The sequence below is a fragment of the Augochlora pura genome, chromosome 6 (genome assembly GCF_028453695.1).
Source record: "Augochlora pura isolate Apur16 chromosome 6, APUR_v2.2.1, whole genome shotgun sequence".
Classification (NCBI taxonomy): Eukaryota; Metazoa; Arthropoda; class Insecta; order Hymenoptera; family Halictidae; genus Augochlora; species Augochlora pura.
In genome coordinates this window covers 12,541,989-12,558,443 of record NC_135777.1, presented here as the reverse complement: position 1 = coordinate 12,558,443, position 16,455 = coordinate 12,541,989, and the positions used below count along the sequence as shown (strand labels likewise).

Below are 16,455 nucleotides of genomic sequence, written 5' to 3'. Positions count from 1 at the left end.
AGTTCAGCCCTCGGACTTGTGAAAACATTGAACAAATCAATTGATGCGCTTTCGGTGTCCGAAGGGTTAAAGATCAATTTTCAAATTCCACTTCCGTTCATCGGGAAAGTGTTACAGAAGAGAAGTTGGGCCGATTCTTGTAAAATGAAAAATTCCTGCAGTATGATATTAATTGTGTAATCAGTCTTCTTCAAAGGAAGTTAATAAATATGTCCACGGGCAAAGAAAATAAATTCAAACAAATATTAAGAAGCGGTTAGCTGACTCTCTATCGATGCATTACGCATACACGTGCACCATACCATGCATTTCTGTCTTTTTTTTTTACTTACTGAGCTGCAGATGATGGTTACATTTCATCATCACACAGCCTGCAACAAACGCATAGATCGCCACATTGTCATTACGGTCGCAGTACAAGGTGAAATTGTTAGATCCCGCGGAAATGGGGGCTCAAAAATACTGTTCTATCTAAACGGCAAAGCATGCCAGAAATTCAAGAAGCTATGAGTTTCGTTTCATAGTTCGGGTTAAGCAAGAAACTCCCTACGATGAATCGGTTCATCTATCGTTCATCAACACTTCTCATCCTTTCCCTTAGTCTTTCCTTAGCGATTTGAAATTGATCATTGGAACAATGTTTGACGGATGGATGAAGATAGATGATATCACAAGATTAAGGAAATGCATAGATGAACCGTGATTATCGTCTCGTGTGATACGACACCGGTACTCACTTCTGTTCGTTTTGTTCGTTACCACTCTCCTCTGCTACCAACATCTCGTACTCTTCAGCTGCGAATCGGTCCCAATCTGACAGCTGTTTATCAAGAAATGGCACCAATGAATTACCGAAAAATTAATAGTAAATTTAATAATGAACTGGAACATGTTTTCAATCTTACCTCGTGGCCATCAGGGTCATGTTCCCTTGCAGACGCGAATGGATCCCTCTGTTCGTGATCCAGATATTTCTCGAGGTTGAAGAAGGTGTCGAAAAATATCGAGGTCATCTTGCACCTCTTTAAGTCGCTCAGTGATATTTTCCCCGGCGTGGCTGGCTTGATCATATCCAACATCTGCGCCGGATACACGAAACCGTACAATCACAAGTGGAACACGATAGATGAATTCAATAATTACCTGACAGAGACAATCCTCGAACGGCAATGTTTCCAATCCGATCGCCTCCATGCGGCGCAACTGTTCGTCGTAAAAGTATTCTAATTCGTACATCGATAAGTAGCCGTCACCGTCGAGATCCATGCATCTATTAACGATAACGGATGTAAATTAGTCACTCATAATTTTAAGATTTAGTTACGGTAATTTTAGAACCGAATAGTGTACCTGAACCAATATTCGATTGCGGTGGGGTGGTTCTTGTCCTCCTCGCTAAGCAAGAACCACACAAATTCAGTATAACTCATCTTGTCCTGGGGTTGCTGCACACCGTTCGCGCTCTTCACACCTCCTCTAGTCACCGCACCGCTGAATATTCTTGCGATCATGCGCTTCGATAGAGCTGTGACATACAATTAACAATATTCTAATTAAAAACAATTTAGTGTTTTACAGACAACATTAAAAGATCCTGGATTATCGATTTTGACTTTTAGGAACTATCAGGTAACTATAAACAAAACTTGAAGAGCCAAGGCAAAGTTGATTCAAAAATTCATAGAAAAGTTTGTTCTCACCATGATCATTGTGCTTAGTGAGATCCTTCTTGTCGATGAACAGGTCGTGATCCCGATCAAGCTCCCAAAACTTGCAGTAAATAACATAGAAGTGTTCGTAGCTAAAGTATGCGGTGACTAGATTGATGTCCTCCTTATGCTCGAGGATCGCAATCACCGACAGCAAGTTGCTCCTTCTCAGTTCCGCCACGGAGATCTTTCCGCTCCAGCTTCGATTTACGCAGTAGAATATCCTGGCGATCACCTGGAGGATTCATAAAAATCATATTGATAATTACAATCTTCGTGTATTGGACGCGTTCCGGGTTCAAAGAGAACGAGACTGACGTAAGCAAACACGACAGCCGGTTACTGCGAGGGGAACAAATGCAAATATTAGTCCCCCTAGATATTCTAGACTTTGGTTTATTAGATGCATCAGGTAATCCACTATAGTCGGCCATGCAAGCTGTATCTTGCGACGATTTAATGTTTTAGCTACCTGTGTTGATAGACGGTCTCGTGCTACTTTTATCGTTTGCTACTTTCCCGAACAAACAATTTCAGCTTCATTACGAAAATCTTTTTGAGAGGGCACGAGTGGATCGTTCGTTTTACAGTAATAACTTTTTTAAAGACGTCTATAATGTTATAAAAAGCTTCTACTGACTATTATATCGTACTGTAATTCTCTATAAAGTGGAATTTAATGTAGTCTGTTTCCTTTGACAAAAGAAGTTTTGCATTCTCTTTGTAGCGTAGCATCGCAATGAAACAAGTTAAGCAATTTACAAAGGTATCAGAACCCTTGAGCAAAAGTGTCAGAAATATTAAAGGACACTATTGTTACACTCTTTTAAAGATACTCTTACTAATCAAAAAGGAAATTGATTCCTCTATTCAATTCCTGCTTCTTACAATTTTGATTTTGCATAAAAATCTGATATCAACTTATAAATCGTCTAAAATCATCAGCTCCGGATAGAATAGAAGTTTTTCAATCGTTCTTAATAAAATTCCATCAAAGCACAAAACATAGACATTCCTAAGCAAAACATTGGATCAGATCGAATCGTTTGTGGATCGTCTTCTCGCCAGAGGATCCAGCATGTGTTAATTGCCGGCGGCGAACGTCTTGAATAATTCAAGACGCCAATTTCTCGTTGCGTAAATCACGACTGCGTCGCCGACGGTATTTTTCCTTCGTTTCCCCGCGTTTCACCGGCTTGCTCGTGTCTCTCTCGCCTGGCAAATATTTATCGGACGGGCACGGACCGTGTGTACGTAACGTGAATGGAACTCAGTAGCCTCTTTCAGGAAAATTAAACCGGGATGGGTCTCGACTAGGTCCTGCACCAGCGGGATCAGATCTTCGGGCAGTATGCTGTTCCTCTGGCCCCGGGTCGTTATTCTGATAAACTTGCTCGCCGCGTCGTGGTGAGTGTTCGACATTCTGTAAAATGATACAGCCATTTATTCACGGTCTTCCGCTCGACTTCATTTAATTGTTCGTAGTTTATGCCCTTTTAGGCTCCCGCCATTTTATCGAACCGCTCTGTAACCCCGACAAGGGCCATTTTCGAGCTAGCCGAAGCTAGTGAAGAATATTAAATATTTCAGCGTGCTAGCTTGATGAAAGAACAGTTACGAATTTGGAATTGATTTTAAATGCTTGCACTACGATTTCTTTCAGAGCCGCATTGATTATTAGCAATTCTTTGTTCTTAGCACTTCACTTTTAACTTTATTTTGATTTAGAAACAATGAATAACATTCATATTTAGCAGATTTTCATTGCGAGTCTGACATGTTCTTATGGTGTAAGGGGTTAACGACGATTAGAGATGAAAGATTGAAATCGAATGGAATTGAAAAAATTTCGGTCTCTCTAGGAGAAAAGAGAGTGTATAGATAATGGCGATTGAGATATACAGAGGAGCTAGCATAAGTGTCCTTGGATATGTTAACGTCTTTATTACACCATATAGAAGAACCGTACGGGAAAGCAATAAATTCCAGTAAAAATGGTAGAAGTAATTTATGAGTCGGTTGGACAGATAGAATGGGAGACACGATGGTTCTTCAAGGTCCCTCCGCCTCGAATCTCCTCTGCCTTTCTGCTCGCAGCCTTTTATCGTAAATACAGGGAAAAAATTCGAACAGGGCGGGGCTACGATAGAATACGAGCTAAGAGACTATAACTCGTCTCTGTTGTTTCAATGAATATTATTACGTACTCTTTCCAGAAATCAAGGAAGGCGTTCATCTCTACGTAGCCGGTCTGGTCGCCGCCTGCTGCCAGGAAGAGCGGCACTTTCCAATAAAGAGGCAGATCGCATGCCTGCAATCAGAGATCGTTGCTAATTGAATTTAAATTATTCATCAATTCACCAGAAAGTATCTATGGAGTTGGATAATTGATGTCGTTGGCTTATAATTAACGAGATTTAATCCTCAGTTTTACCGTGGTTATACAACCCGCAAAGTTCTTTCAACCCTCAACAATGCTTTTATATAATAGATTGATTTAATTGCTTGATTTTACACATTTCTGAGAATAAGTAGAACAAACACAAAATAGTAGAAGTATCTAAAAAATTAAAGAGTCCTATTGTATTATTTCGGTTAATATTATCAACGGAAACAAATGTGTTTATTTTACATAAAAATTCGCAGTTTATTCACAGATGACTAATAACACTGGACAGAATTTACTGTTATTATGCAATACTGTATTTATATATTCATAACAGAAACGAGTTGACCAAATATCCATATAAACAGTCAAAACATTTGAGAAATTTAAAAATACTGTCGAACTGTTTTCATTTTATTAAAATGTTCAAGAAACAAAATCCCGTGTTTCGTATTTAGTGCATAAAAATTTTATTTCGTATAAATATCCGCAGGCTAGCTATTACGTTAGCACATAAACATTATCAGAATTCTTACTGACCTTTTGTACGTATCTATTTTTAAAATATTGATTTTCTAACCATTATAGGAAAAGTTGAAAAGTCAATTGAAAAACCGTGATTGAACTCGGAAAATAATTTAAAAATAACATTACGAAAGGTATGCTTCTACCCTTCTGCTAAGAATAGTATCACTTATCTAGGGAAACAATGCGAGGCAATTTGTAAGTGGATTTTACCGTGTCGTTACGAGTTCATGGAGTTTAAAAATAAAATCAGATAATTAGGGAACGAACTCTTGTCCCACGTTGGGAAACAACGTTTCGGCAATGGCAAATGAAATAGAGGATGCCGGGCCAGGTTTAGTCGGGGTTTGTTGGTCTTCTTACCTTCGTGATCGTGTGAAATTGGGCGCGAGAGGCGCGATGGCCCGGCAGCGACTGGAATGCCGCGGTAATTTTGGCGATGGCAGCCTCCACTTGCGACAATGGCAGCGGCTTTCCCCCGGGGAAATAAAATCTGCAAAGTAAAGGCGAGTTCGTGATCAGCATTGCGCTTTGCTCAACGATCAGCTTTTCGAACGGCCTCCGGTTCCAACCCACGATTTCCGACAAACTCTGTTGTCTCGCCTTCTATTCGGGGTAAATGCGAACAGCTTAAGGGAACTATCACCCGTTTCAATGATCTTAAAATACGTTGTTTTTTCCTAAGTTGCTGGTTGGCAATAGTTGCAAGGCATATACATGAATACGCAAAGATATGCATCAACGTTATTCAATAAATCGCATTTCGTCGGTCTAGCCACCGGTAAAATATTGCGGAAATATTTGCACGTACAGTCGAAAATAATTTTCATCATTATTTAGGATTATCTTATTAGGATAAGACTAGATTATGAACGTTTTGCGATATTAATGAAAATATAAACGAATAAAGCAGTATTGACATTATAGTTTTTACGCATCAAACCTAGTCAGATATAAGCCAGATGTAATCCAGATATAGTTCAGACCTGACTGTATAATATAGCAATAATATAGCAATATTTCTGTTTCCGACTCATGTAATGTAAATCTGAGGTATTCACTATATTTGTATAACAAAGTTGCAAAACTAAGGAAAAAGGAATAATGTGATTCTAGTTTATTTGCAGTGTAGTTGGTGGCGTTGATTAACTACCAGTTTCAAGTTGGATCTAGTCCAGTAACGTATCTAACGCGAATAGAAATAATAATCGTGTAGCGTGGTTTCCAACCCTCTCGAAACAAGATCCTTTCGGTCCCTCAATGCGCGCGGCTTTCAATGAAAATAGTGAAAGGGGGTTGAAGTATACATTTACCTCGGTATGTGTACGTTCCTGTTCGCTTTCACGTGCCTCTGTAACGTGGTGTGTGGCGGTAGGTTCTTCTGCTGGGCTTTGTCTTTCGCGTACGTCTGGAACCAACATCAAGAACCGTTCAAGAGAAACTGCTTCTGGACTGTATGAGTGCAAACATGCAACGAACATGCGCGACTCGGGACATCCACTCCGATTAACTCGTCAACTGGATAATCTCTCGATCGCGAACGATCTTTGCGGCGGCTATTGAAATGATCATAAAAATAACTCGACGCGTCCGCGACAGAACGATGCAATATCAAACGTTATAGGCTAATCGAATTCAATCGATTCCTGCAGCTTTCTCCGGCTAGCAGCGCCGACGGTTTTCTAAACCCGCTAGTTATCTGTAATGTTCTGTCATCGGCAGACTGTTGCATAAGAAAATTCATTGCAAGCGCTGGTAATAATCGGACTGCGAATCTTCTTGCGAGTTCCGTAAGTCATGGAAGACAGAATCAGCATTTCGATCGCGGTCTACGAAATGCCTATGCACGGATTCTTTAATTTCATAGACACGTTAATTGCACCGTTCGCTCCATGGTATTGATGCATTCCAGTCTGCACTTGCGGAGGAAGACATCTGACGTGTCATATTTGCCTTGACAGCTGTTCATTCCACTCGGACGACTCTAATTTAGTAATGTAGAAGTGACATAAGTGGGATAGGCAGTTATTGTGATAACAAAATTGCAGAGCCTCTAGCGAGTCCACGTTCTTAACTGATGAATAAAAGTTGTGATATATTGCAGAACTTACGAAACTCACGATTGTTCTATCGATATATGTACGTTCATTGAAAACATCAAGCAAGAACTTAAGATACCTGCCGATCTACGAAATTGCAAATGAGCAGTATTTTTTAAACCTTATCAAATGGGCATAGGGCCCCAAGGACGATCTTCAAACGAGGAGGGCCAATTTACAATTTATGATGCTAGTAATGGTAAAAGGCTATTTCTGAGGAACCGAACCTTCAAGTAATTTGAATATTTCATACGAAGCATGCTTAATCGGTTTACAATCTCTAGTTTGAAGCCTGAAGGCCCAAGGCAGGCTCGCGACCGTTCCGCGGCCGGCTATTTTTACGGTACGACCAGACCTAGAGGAAATCCCTGCAAAACGTTGTTAAAACATCTCCTACCACAGATTTCCTTCCTATCCCTACTTTCGCTTTTTCCACCTCTACCAAGATTTCTCTGCGACCGAGCTTTCAAAAAAGCTTGTGCGACGACGAAGTTTTAGAATCGTTTTTACAGCGAAGACAGCAAGTTCAGAATCGTTCTTGCACCGAGTGCAGCAAGTTCAGAATTATTTATCCAATACAAATCGCGACGTTATAACAATCGATATCAGCTACAACTGCAGCCGAGTCCTTTTGTAGCTAAGACCAATTCTGTACAAAGTGTAAATAAACGGACTCTCCGGAGTTATACTTACAACCTTTCTTCATTAAATTGTCGTAAATCTAAGTCGCCAAACGAGGCAAACGATACGACACCACATCAAACATATGTCATCTTTTACGAGACACTGTGCATTTGGTCTGAACATCTATTGTCCGATATAGATTCAAATCTATGCATCTTAAATTCTGTTACAAAATGGAGATCTTATTTTTTCAAAATTTTAATGCATTCTCACATTTAACTTTCTAGGTGCTGAATGAAATGGCTTCGTATTATACGTACGTCATTCAAATTGTATTACCCGCATTTTACATTATTAATGTAGATGTAATATAACACTGCATCAGTAATGTACACATATCGTAACATTACATTATTAATGTACGTAGGATACAAATATTGCATATTACATTCATACTATAAATAATATAAATATCGTGGTACATACAATTTGTTAACGTAACAGATTGAACAGTGTGGCTTTTGCTAAACTCTCAAAGGTTAATCAATCTGTAAAAATTTGTATACTGCGTAGAAGACTACCATTGCCCACCGTTGTGCGTCAGATCTATTCCTTCAGAAAACAGACCATAAAACCACAAGGTTGCTAATATAACGAGTCTTATATTATGGAACCTTATCTTATCACAGGAGAGACCGTGAACGGTACCTCATGGTCTCGTCGCAAATTCGTACAATTTCACCGACGTAAGAAGTGGCCAAAGGATAAGGATCGCGGGGATATTGCTTTCGGCAGGGTCGACGGGGTTTTCGGCAGGATCGACGGGGCTTTCGTGGAGCGAAGGGACGAACGATCTCGGCGGGGAGCATAATCGAATGGAGAACATAATCGCGGGCTCTAATTCGAGGCCGGCGTTCCGCGTTCTAGGTGTCGGCTCGCCAAGGACACGGCATCCTGTTACGCGACGCGGCCGCGAAGGATCCGAAGAATGCAAAGGGGCCAGGCGAGTGCAGCTAATGCATCGCCGCGCCTTGCCCATGTGACTCCGGTTACATCATAAGCTGCCAGCTATACTCGCCGGCCACCGCGAGAAAATCTATCCACGTGTTAATTGTCGTCGATCCGTGCAACGATACCTGGCTAAGCGAAAACGATCTTTGCTCTTGTCACGCGCCGATCGCCTAGTCTATCGTTAGAATGCACTGTAGACCGTTATGCATCATAATAGTTTCGCATTATACTTTCTATTTTCGTACAAATTGTCCGAACTGATTGCAAGAAACAGAAACTAAATAAAAAAGGTTCTCCCTTTTTTTCTTGAATAATTTCTGACGCTAAAGCTAACGCGCTGATCAAAATGGCCGTTTTCTCGTTTTTCATCTTAATCCTTTGCAGTCGACTCTGAGGCACCGTTAAAAATTGTTACATCATTTTATAAAAGAATTTGTACGCTATTAAAATCTCAGTCTAATAAATTGTTAAGTATTTAAGTAAATGTACAAACAATTAGGATTAATGCCATACATTGTAAAACGTTACTCGACGCAGTTGTGTATGCTAATACTGTAATAAATTGCATCGATTCGGTAGTTTATCTGTTTGTAGTTATTTCTATATTGTATTAGTCTACACTATTCTTGATTTATGTTTATTATGGAATGTACCATTTGGAAATGCTGCGCTGTTATTCAGTATTTCATTTAGTCTACCGTCAGTTGTGTTACTATTTTCTGTTGCTTCGTTATGCATACCGATAAAAAAAGCTTAACAATTTTGCTGCCGCTTTTTACCTTACAACTTAATTAAGAAACGAACTGCGCGTCCACTTCGATGAAACGGCTCGATGACTGACTTAAACCGAATGGTTCTCGCAAAACGCAAGAACAAATGGCAGAATAAGTGCAACACTAGCCGACCGGAAGTCGAATCTTTCCGGCGACCAAAAGGGAATGCATACCAATTAATATCGAGTGGTTGAATGATTAAGAGGAGAATCCAGTTTCTCCAAGAACGATCGATAAGCGCCGGGATTTTAAGTTGACTCGGAGGGAAGACGCTCTCTGTGTTCGCCTTTCGCCGGTAGACAAAAGACTCTGGCGTCTCAATCTCGGTGCTTGTACCTTAAAAGACAGCAATTTCTCGAGAAAGGTGTACACCAAGGAGATGCCTGACGATTCCAATCTCTCTCTTCTTGGTTGCCAGAAACGAGCTCGGGAGAACGAACGAACGAGCGAGCGAGCGAGCGAGCGACAGGAATAGAACCGGGTGAAGGCGGGTTGCCGATATTAAGAGGAGAAACGGCAGGCGATAATAAAAATAGCGTCGCGACTACTTCGAGAGCTTCCATTTGGGGAGGAAAATCAATAATGCATTTCATTCTGTCGGCCGCAAAATAAGCCAACGGCCCCGAGGAGCAGTGACCGGCGAACTCCGAGAAAACCGGGAGTCAAATAGGCGAATCGCTGACCGTCCGCCAATCCCGAGAATTATCGAGCTATTGCCGAACGATACCGCCGACAATCTCCTTACGAATATCGTTGAGAAGCTTAGCTTCCAACTACGATCTGGAAGTCAGTATTAAACGGCGTGAAATAGATTTGCGAAATTTGTAATAAAATAGTTCGTAATTGAAGTTCACATTTTTCAGTCACATAATTAAAGGAAAAATTACGTCGTCAACTAAAAAGAGCATTTTAAACGGAAGTATTTATAAGTGGCAATTCATCTTAAACAAACAATAAAAATGCAATTAGAGCTTGCTAATTTATTATTAGTGCTTTTGTATTTTAACAATCTGCACCTAGATGCATAAGGAACCATGATATAGCGATGAGACACAGAGAGAAACGAAGAAATTATCGAGCTATAGTTGAACGATGTGATGTAAGCTCTTACGAATATCATTGTGAGAAGAAGTTTGGCTTTGAATCGTGATCCGGAAGCAAATGATCCATCGGTTAAAATTAGGAGCGATCCTTTTGCTACATCAATTTTTGCAAAACAGATTTGGTTTTCGAACTGTTAACAAATTAGTTCACAATTGAAATACTAATGTTACAATTGTTGGCTGCGCGATGAGTGTCTACTCGGTGGACCCTTATGCAAATTTGGCTTCGCAACTTCTAACGAAACGGTTCAGTATCGTAGTTCTAATAGTTTCTCCGAACTGTTGGTAGTATGTTGAGAAGTCAGAGGACGACAATGGACAAATCGATTAGCTCGCGGAACCAGCTCAGCAAACCCGGTTTCCAGCCGCTATTTTTCCCCGAGACTTCCCCCGGAACTCTGCGCGGAATGTCCTCCAAGCTTTTTGCTCTGATCCAGCGAAATTAAACCAGCAGTCGAGTTCTAATTAAATGAAAAAACTTCACTGCGACTTGACTTTAATCTGTATAAACTGTTGGTGCTATAGGGTGTCCACAAATATCCCCGGTGATTATAAATAGATATGGAGTCACTGTCTATGGACGTACGAAGATGAAATTGGTGTCGTTGGATGGGGAAATTCGAAAAAGTGTTTGCCTCGGTCCCACAAGAAAAATGTATTCTACCATCTTTCTAGTTGTTCAAATGTATGCAATGCGAATTGGACTATACTCTCGAATCATATCGGAATACATTGGCACAAGTTTTGCAACTCTCGTTTATTTAGAATTTTCGTAATAAATTTTTGTAATGTTGTTTCATCCAAAATGGAAGAATATATTATTCTTTTTTCATCATCAAGGAGGTTTATGCATCGCGGTGCGCTCATAGCATAAGTTAGCCATATCAAATATCCGGGTTATAAAGGGTTAATCTTAGCATGCTTAGAAGAGGATTAAAAAATGTTCACAGAATTTTTTAAACTTGTATTTCTTTGCAACAATGTCCTTTTATAAATTTTTGATACTTTAGTATTGCAGGTACCTAAATGTATTATTTAACAGTACTGTATAAATAAATATACTACGAACAGAAAAAATAATATTTACAGCACCTTTTATACTACATATTTAGGCACGCGATAAATAGATCTCCTAACAAATTCTTAGCGAATTAGAAAAGTTTGTATCACTGGAACTGTGAAAAAAAATGGTACGGCAAGGGGTTAACAGATTGCTATGAATTACTGAGACGTATGGTTCTAAGAATCCGATTGACCAAGGTTTTTACCTAGCAGTTATAGGATCGGCGTTGGCGAACGTAAAATCGACGCAGCTGAGAAACAAAGGACTCGATCGAGAAGAGGTGGTGTCTTATCGATCGGAATTATCGCTTGGATTACGAAACTACTGATCGGCTCGGATCGAATTTGCGTGGCGTGACATTGGAATAGATTGCAGGCGACCAGAGAACCAGGCCTCGCAATTATTGTGGCCTCTGTTTGGCACGGTCCACTGCGTGACACACGGGATACCGTCAATCAGCCTTTCAATTGACATTGCGAATTCGACTGCGCCTCTCGATCGGCACCGTTCTGCCAACCGGCCAAGGGTTGATTCCTCGGGATACTAAATTCTTGACCTTTCGACGCGGCTTCCGCATTTTCGTCCTCCTTCCGGTCCTCGAGAGCCGACCGCCAGTCATGCAAAGGTTGCTGATTATTTTCGTCGCGAGATACCGATCGTCTTAACATCGTCACTATTTATGCGACATCGATAACAATCTGCTGGTTTTCCGCGCGGCACGAACCCCGAGTTAATTTACGTAGAAAGAAATGATGGAATACATTGTGTTTTAGTAACAACTTGTAACAGAATAGTTAATTAAAGCGAAATGTCGACAGGTAATCTCGGCCACCTTTAGGACACAACGAGCACTGCACGCTGGGTGACCGTAGTCACCTTTAGAAACGAAAGGGTGAAGGGTCAAAGAAATTGTCGGGTTCCGGTTCCTATAATTTGACCCATGAAAGTCTATGCTCGCCGATGATAATAAATAGCTAGTAAAACCGAGCTGCTTTCAACTTCATAATGAGGTTCTGCGGTGTAACAGGGATGGGTACACTGAAAGTTTGATCGATAGACTGTTCCAAACGCGGACGGTTCACAATTTACTATTTAATGTCCTTATATCAGCGACCCCAATTGAACCATCGATTAATGTTCAAGTTGAATATTCCTAACCCTTTGCGCTATAAAAACAAGTCAGACACGAAATACAAATTTCATTTGTGATCTACTAAAATCTACTTTTTAAATCCAACAAAGTTTTCATCAACTAGAATTCTTTATCGGAATAAATGCTTCAAATGACTAGAACTTCTTTAAAAATGGTTTTTAAATATTAAAAACTCGCTGAGAAAAGTCTATATTTCGATTATATAAACATCTTTCAAAAAGATATACAAAACTTTTACTATTTGAAATCCGACGTTTTATGTGCACGAGCCAGAGTTGATCATTATTCGGATTGTTTTGAATAAATATTTATCCGAAATAATTATCCGAATGAATTCCTTTTAGTCAAATATCTTATTCGAGTAATGTTTTATTCGATCAACTTGAAAAGTATTAAGGAAGAAATTGATCGACAAACTGTGATGAAACACTTTACAGTGTTTGTATAGTGTAATGTCACCAACCTAATATTTTGCGTAGCTACGACGAATCGAAAGCGCGACTCGCGTGTCGCCGATTCTTCGCGACATTTTCCCTTTTCCAGATTCGAAAGTTTGCTCGGCATTATGCGATCGCAATCGAAAGTTTTCCGGAGAAGCTGGCGTTTCCCCGTTGTTTTCAAGCAATTTGCTACAACGCTCGCCGAGAACGGTCCCTCTTCCTGGTTCGATCAGCTTCGGCGACGCGAACTTTCCTCCTCGAGCCGCTTTTTCAACCATAAGCGGCGACGGAGCCGCGTTCCAAGGCGGCACAGTCGACGGCCTTTTAAAATCTAGCACGGTGTCCAATATGGAACGGCTACAATGAGTCAGTCGCGAGAACGGTTTCTCGCCGTTAACCCCAAGGGCGCACGAAACACATTTTCCTATTTTCCCGCGCGCGATCCGACTCGATCTCACGTCCCCCGATCGCCGACGCGAGCCGTTATGGGAATCGACGACTCGCTCTCGAACGGGAATCTTAATTAACGATACTGGGAACCTGGATGACGCTGTTTACCTCCAGCTGGCTCGCGAATCCCCGATTTGAATAAAGCGGCGCACGGAAGATCGGCAACCTGTGTCGGTTTGCGATCGTCAAGCGTACAATAATTTTTATTTTAACATTAATTAAATGTCACATATTAAAAGATTATACAGTGTTCTAGTAATTCTGCTATTTATCTTTAATTTTTAGTTTTAAATTAATAAAATGGCAATTCGTATCCATCTTATGATCGTCAAAACATTATACAATCTTCTCATAATTTACTGTGTGTCTAGAACTTTTATTCGAAGATTAATGAAATGGCACATCGAGACACCATTCTCGCGATGAGCAAAACATAATAATAATATTTAATCCAAGACTGATTATGTAAGTATTGTATAAAGGAATGGAAACTAAATTTTCTGAAGAAATTGTATTAAATGTAAGTTAAAAGTGAATATGTATTTCTATCACTTTTATATTTTTCCAATGTCTTGGCTGTTCAACATCTTTCTCGGCCATTCTCATTATAAATTCATAAAATCTGTAGCTTAGTGACAATTGTATAAAACAATAGTCAAATATCATTACGTAGAAGATTGTGAAACGAGTAACGTTGAATATATCTCGTTGAATCTTACGATTACGCCAACATATAATCTCCGCCTAATTCTGTCATGTCTCCGTATTTGAAACAAAAAATTGTGAATTAATTTAAACGAAATAATATGAATATTTACTTTTATTTTATTAATTTTCTTTTTATATTTTGAAATTACTAAAGTGGTGTGAGAGATGATTAAATGTCGATTTTGAGTCGAATAAAACACTGTACAGCCTCCCTTCTGTCAAATAATTTCGATTAGAGAGTGAAGTTTATTTTGCAAAATAATGGCAGCTCAGAAAGCTAAGTGCATGTGAAAAGAACAGCTTCTACACGAGTTTTCGTATGAATTTTATTTTGAAAAGAAGTAATCGAGGAGCGCAAAACATTTGACCTCGCCATGATAAAACTATGGAAAATGTTAAATATTGTCGGTACAGAACCACAAACGCAGAAATGATCCGAACAACAGCCAAACACGCAAAATGGTATCTATAATAAGATGCGCAGAATCTCTATATAGTTTTTGGATATTTCTAATCTGAGAACTGGTGCAATACTAAAAATGGCTACTTTTAATGACTATACTTTAAATAGGAGATTTTAGAGGAACTTTTTTAGTTCGCTTTTTGGAGCACGTTCGGAGATACGCAGAGAAATTGATTTTTGCAATTTCGGATAATGTTACGTTATGGGATCGCGTGCCGTTTAATCCGAGTGCGACCATAAACCGAACCCTCCGTAGATCGTTCCACTTATGGTCACGGTGGTCCTCGGGGTCCCTTTATTTCTCTCCTCGAGGTCGACTAACATTAATCGCGATGAAAACTGAGTATGAGTCAGCGGTCGGCGAGCAACAACACTGTTTTCTGCTCCTCCGTTCTCTCCCCCTCGATTAACTTAATTGATGCACGAGCTTCTTTCACGCGGAACTACGTCGTTTCCTTCTTCTGCGTTCTCTACCTATTTTTATCTATACCCCGACAGGCAAAGACGTCAAAGTAATTGGCAGTCAAAGCCTGCTAAGCCATTGAGATAAAGCCATTGAGACCTCTGTCAGGAAAGAGGTAGTGAAATGTTAGGAAAATGGAGGAGGATATGAATTCGGCAGTTGGAAGCTGCAATGAACGGAAAGCATCGAAACTTTCGTCAAAGAAACGAGAGCTCCAAAGAGGGTAGCAAACGAAAGTCGTATAAAAATTTGGTAGCTGATTACTGCTGATAATGAAGATTTTGCAAACTTGTGATAACAAAGCAGAAGCAAAAATAATGACGAGGGAAACAAATGAAAAATATTTAGAAATTTTTTGGCTGGACACGGATAACAATAAAAAAACATCCAATCTTCTGTCAAAGCAGCACTGCAAAGAATAAAGAGTGTCTTTAAAAAATAAGACACCAACAAAAACTACAATGAGTATGAGAAATGAAAAGTATCTTCAGCCTAAAACTACAAAGGAAGAAAATCACCAAATAACAATAAAAATAAAAGAAAAACTGAATGAAAAATCTGTAAAAATTTTCCGAAGACTACGAAATAGAAGAGTCTTCGCTAGAAATAAATATGGCAGTGAATGGAAGAATTTCTGAGGCCACGAAATGGAAAGAAACAAAAGGCTTCGACGGTCTTGTCAAAACAAGAAAACTAAAGCAGAGAGAAGGGAAGAAGATATGTATTCTGAATGAAGGAATCGTCAGTGGCGGCGGAAGAAGATCGAGAATCGTTTAGAGGCTCGAGGATCAGCAGTCGACAGTCGACAAAGGCGACGAACGCGACCGGTAATGCTAAACGCGCGATAGTCATCGAAGTTCTCGCATGAGACGCGTAAATTTTCATTGGTAAGCGGTCGCGGCGAACCCTCGTGCGTCGAGCGTGCTCGGTTTTATTCACGTTTCATCGGCAAAGGAGAACGGAGAACGCGAGAGGTGGTCTCGAGCGCCGGAACAGAATCGATGCAGCTTCTGCACTCGTTGCATCCATAAATATCCGCGAGTTTCTCGGTTCCCGGTGGCCGGGGCCACAACCTATCCGGGGAATTCTGTTGTTTCAATTGTTCCATCGCGTTTTACGCTGCGCCTGCCGAACCTGGCCTCGTTACTTGGTCCCTTGCACGCTGCACGAAATTCTATTAGCTCTTTAAGGCCGTTTTATCCTCGCTTTTATCGTTTCTCTTCCACACGGACTCATGGAACGATATTAGAGAAACCTATAAACAACGTTGTTTCCCGATACTTTATACCTTTTATTTTACTTAACCATTATTTATCTATTTAATCTAATTGGACAACAAATATACCATTTCACATTTATTAACAATATGACAATATTTATTAAATCTGAAAAGAAATAACATCACTTATGGATATATCTAATTATTGTATTTAATTAACACGTTCGTTGCCGCGTCACCCATATCTGGGTGACACTAATTTCTGA

General features: G+C 40.0%; 1 protein-coding gene across 2 annotated transcripts in view; it reads right to left on the bottom strand.

Moving 5' to 3' along the window:
• Positions 1–16,455, bottom strand: part of LOC144471498 (uncharacterized) — a 73,677-nt gene that overhangs the window by 4,322 nt on the left and 52,900 nt on the right. The window contains exons 3-12 of one of the 2 annotated variants that reach the window (XM_078183595.1): positions 5,934–6,028; positions 4,984–5,113; positions 3,917–4,020; positions 2,955–3,132; positions 1,701–1,944; positions 1,351–1,525; positions 1,144–1,270; positions 906–1,079; positions 738–820; positions 333–371 (exon numbers count right to left, since the gene is read on the bottom strand). In XM_078183595.1, the coding sequence (XP_078039721.1) occupies positions 350–371; positions 738–820; positions 906–1,079; positions 1,144–1,270; positions 1,351–1,525; positions 1,701–1,944; positions 2,955–3,132; positions 3,917–4,020; positions 4,984–5,113; positions 5,934–6,028 (1,332 nt within the window). In that variant the 3' untranslated portion in view covers positions 333–349. The remainder of the gene's footprint in view (positions 1–332; positions 372–737; positions 821–905; positions 1,080–1,143; positions 1,271–1,350; positions 1,526–1,700; positions 1,945–2,954; positions 3,133–3,916; positions 4,021–4,983; positions 5,114–5,933; positions 6,029–16,455) is intronic. The other variant, XM_078183594.1, reaches the window with a different exon arrangement.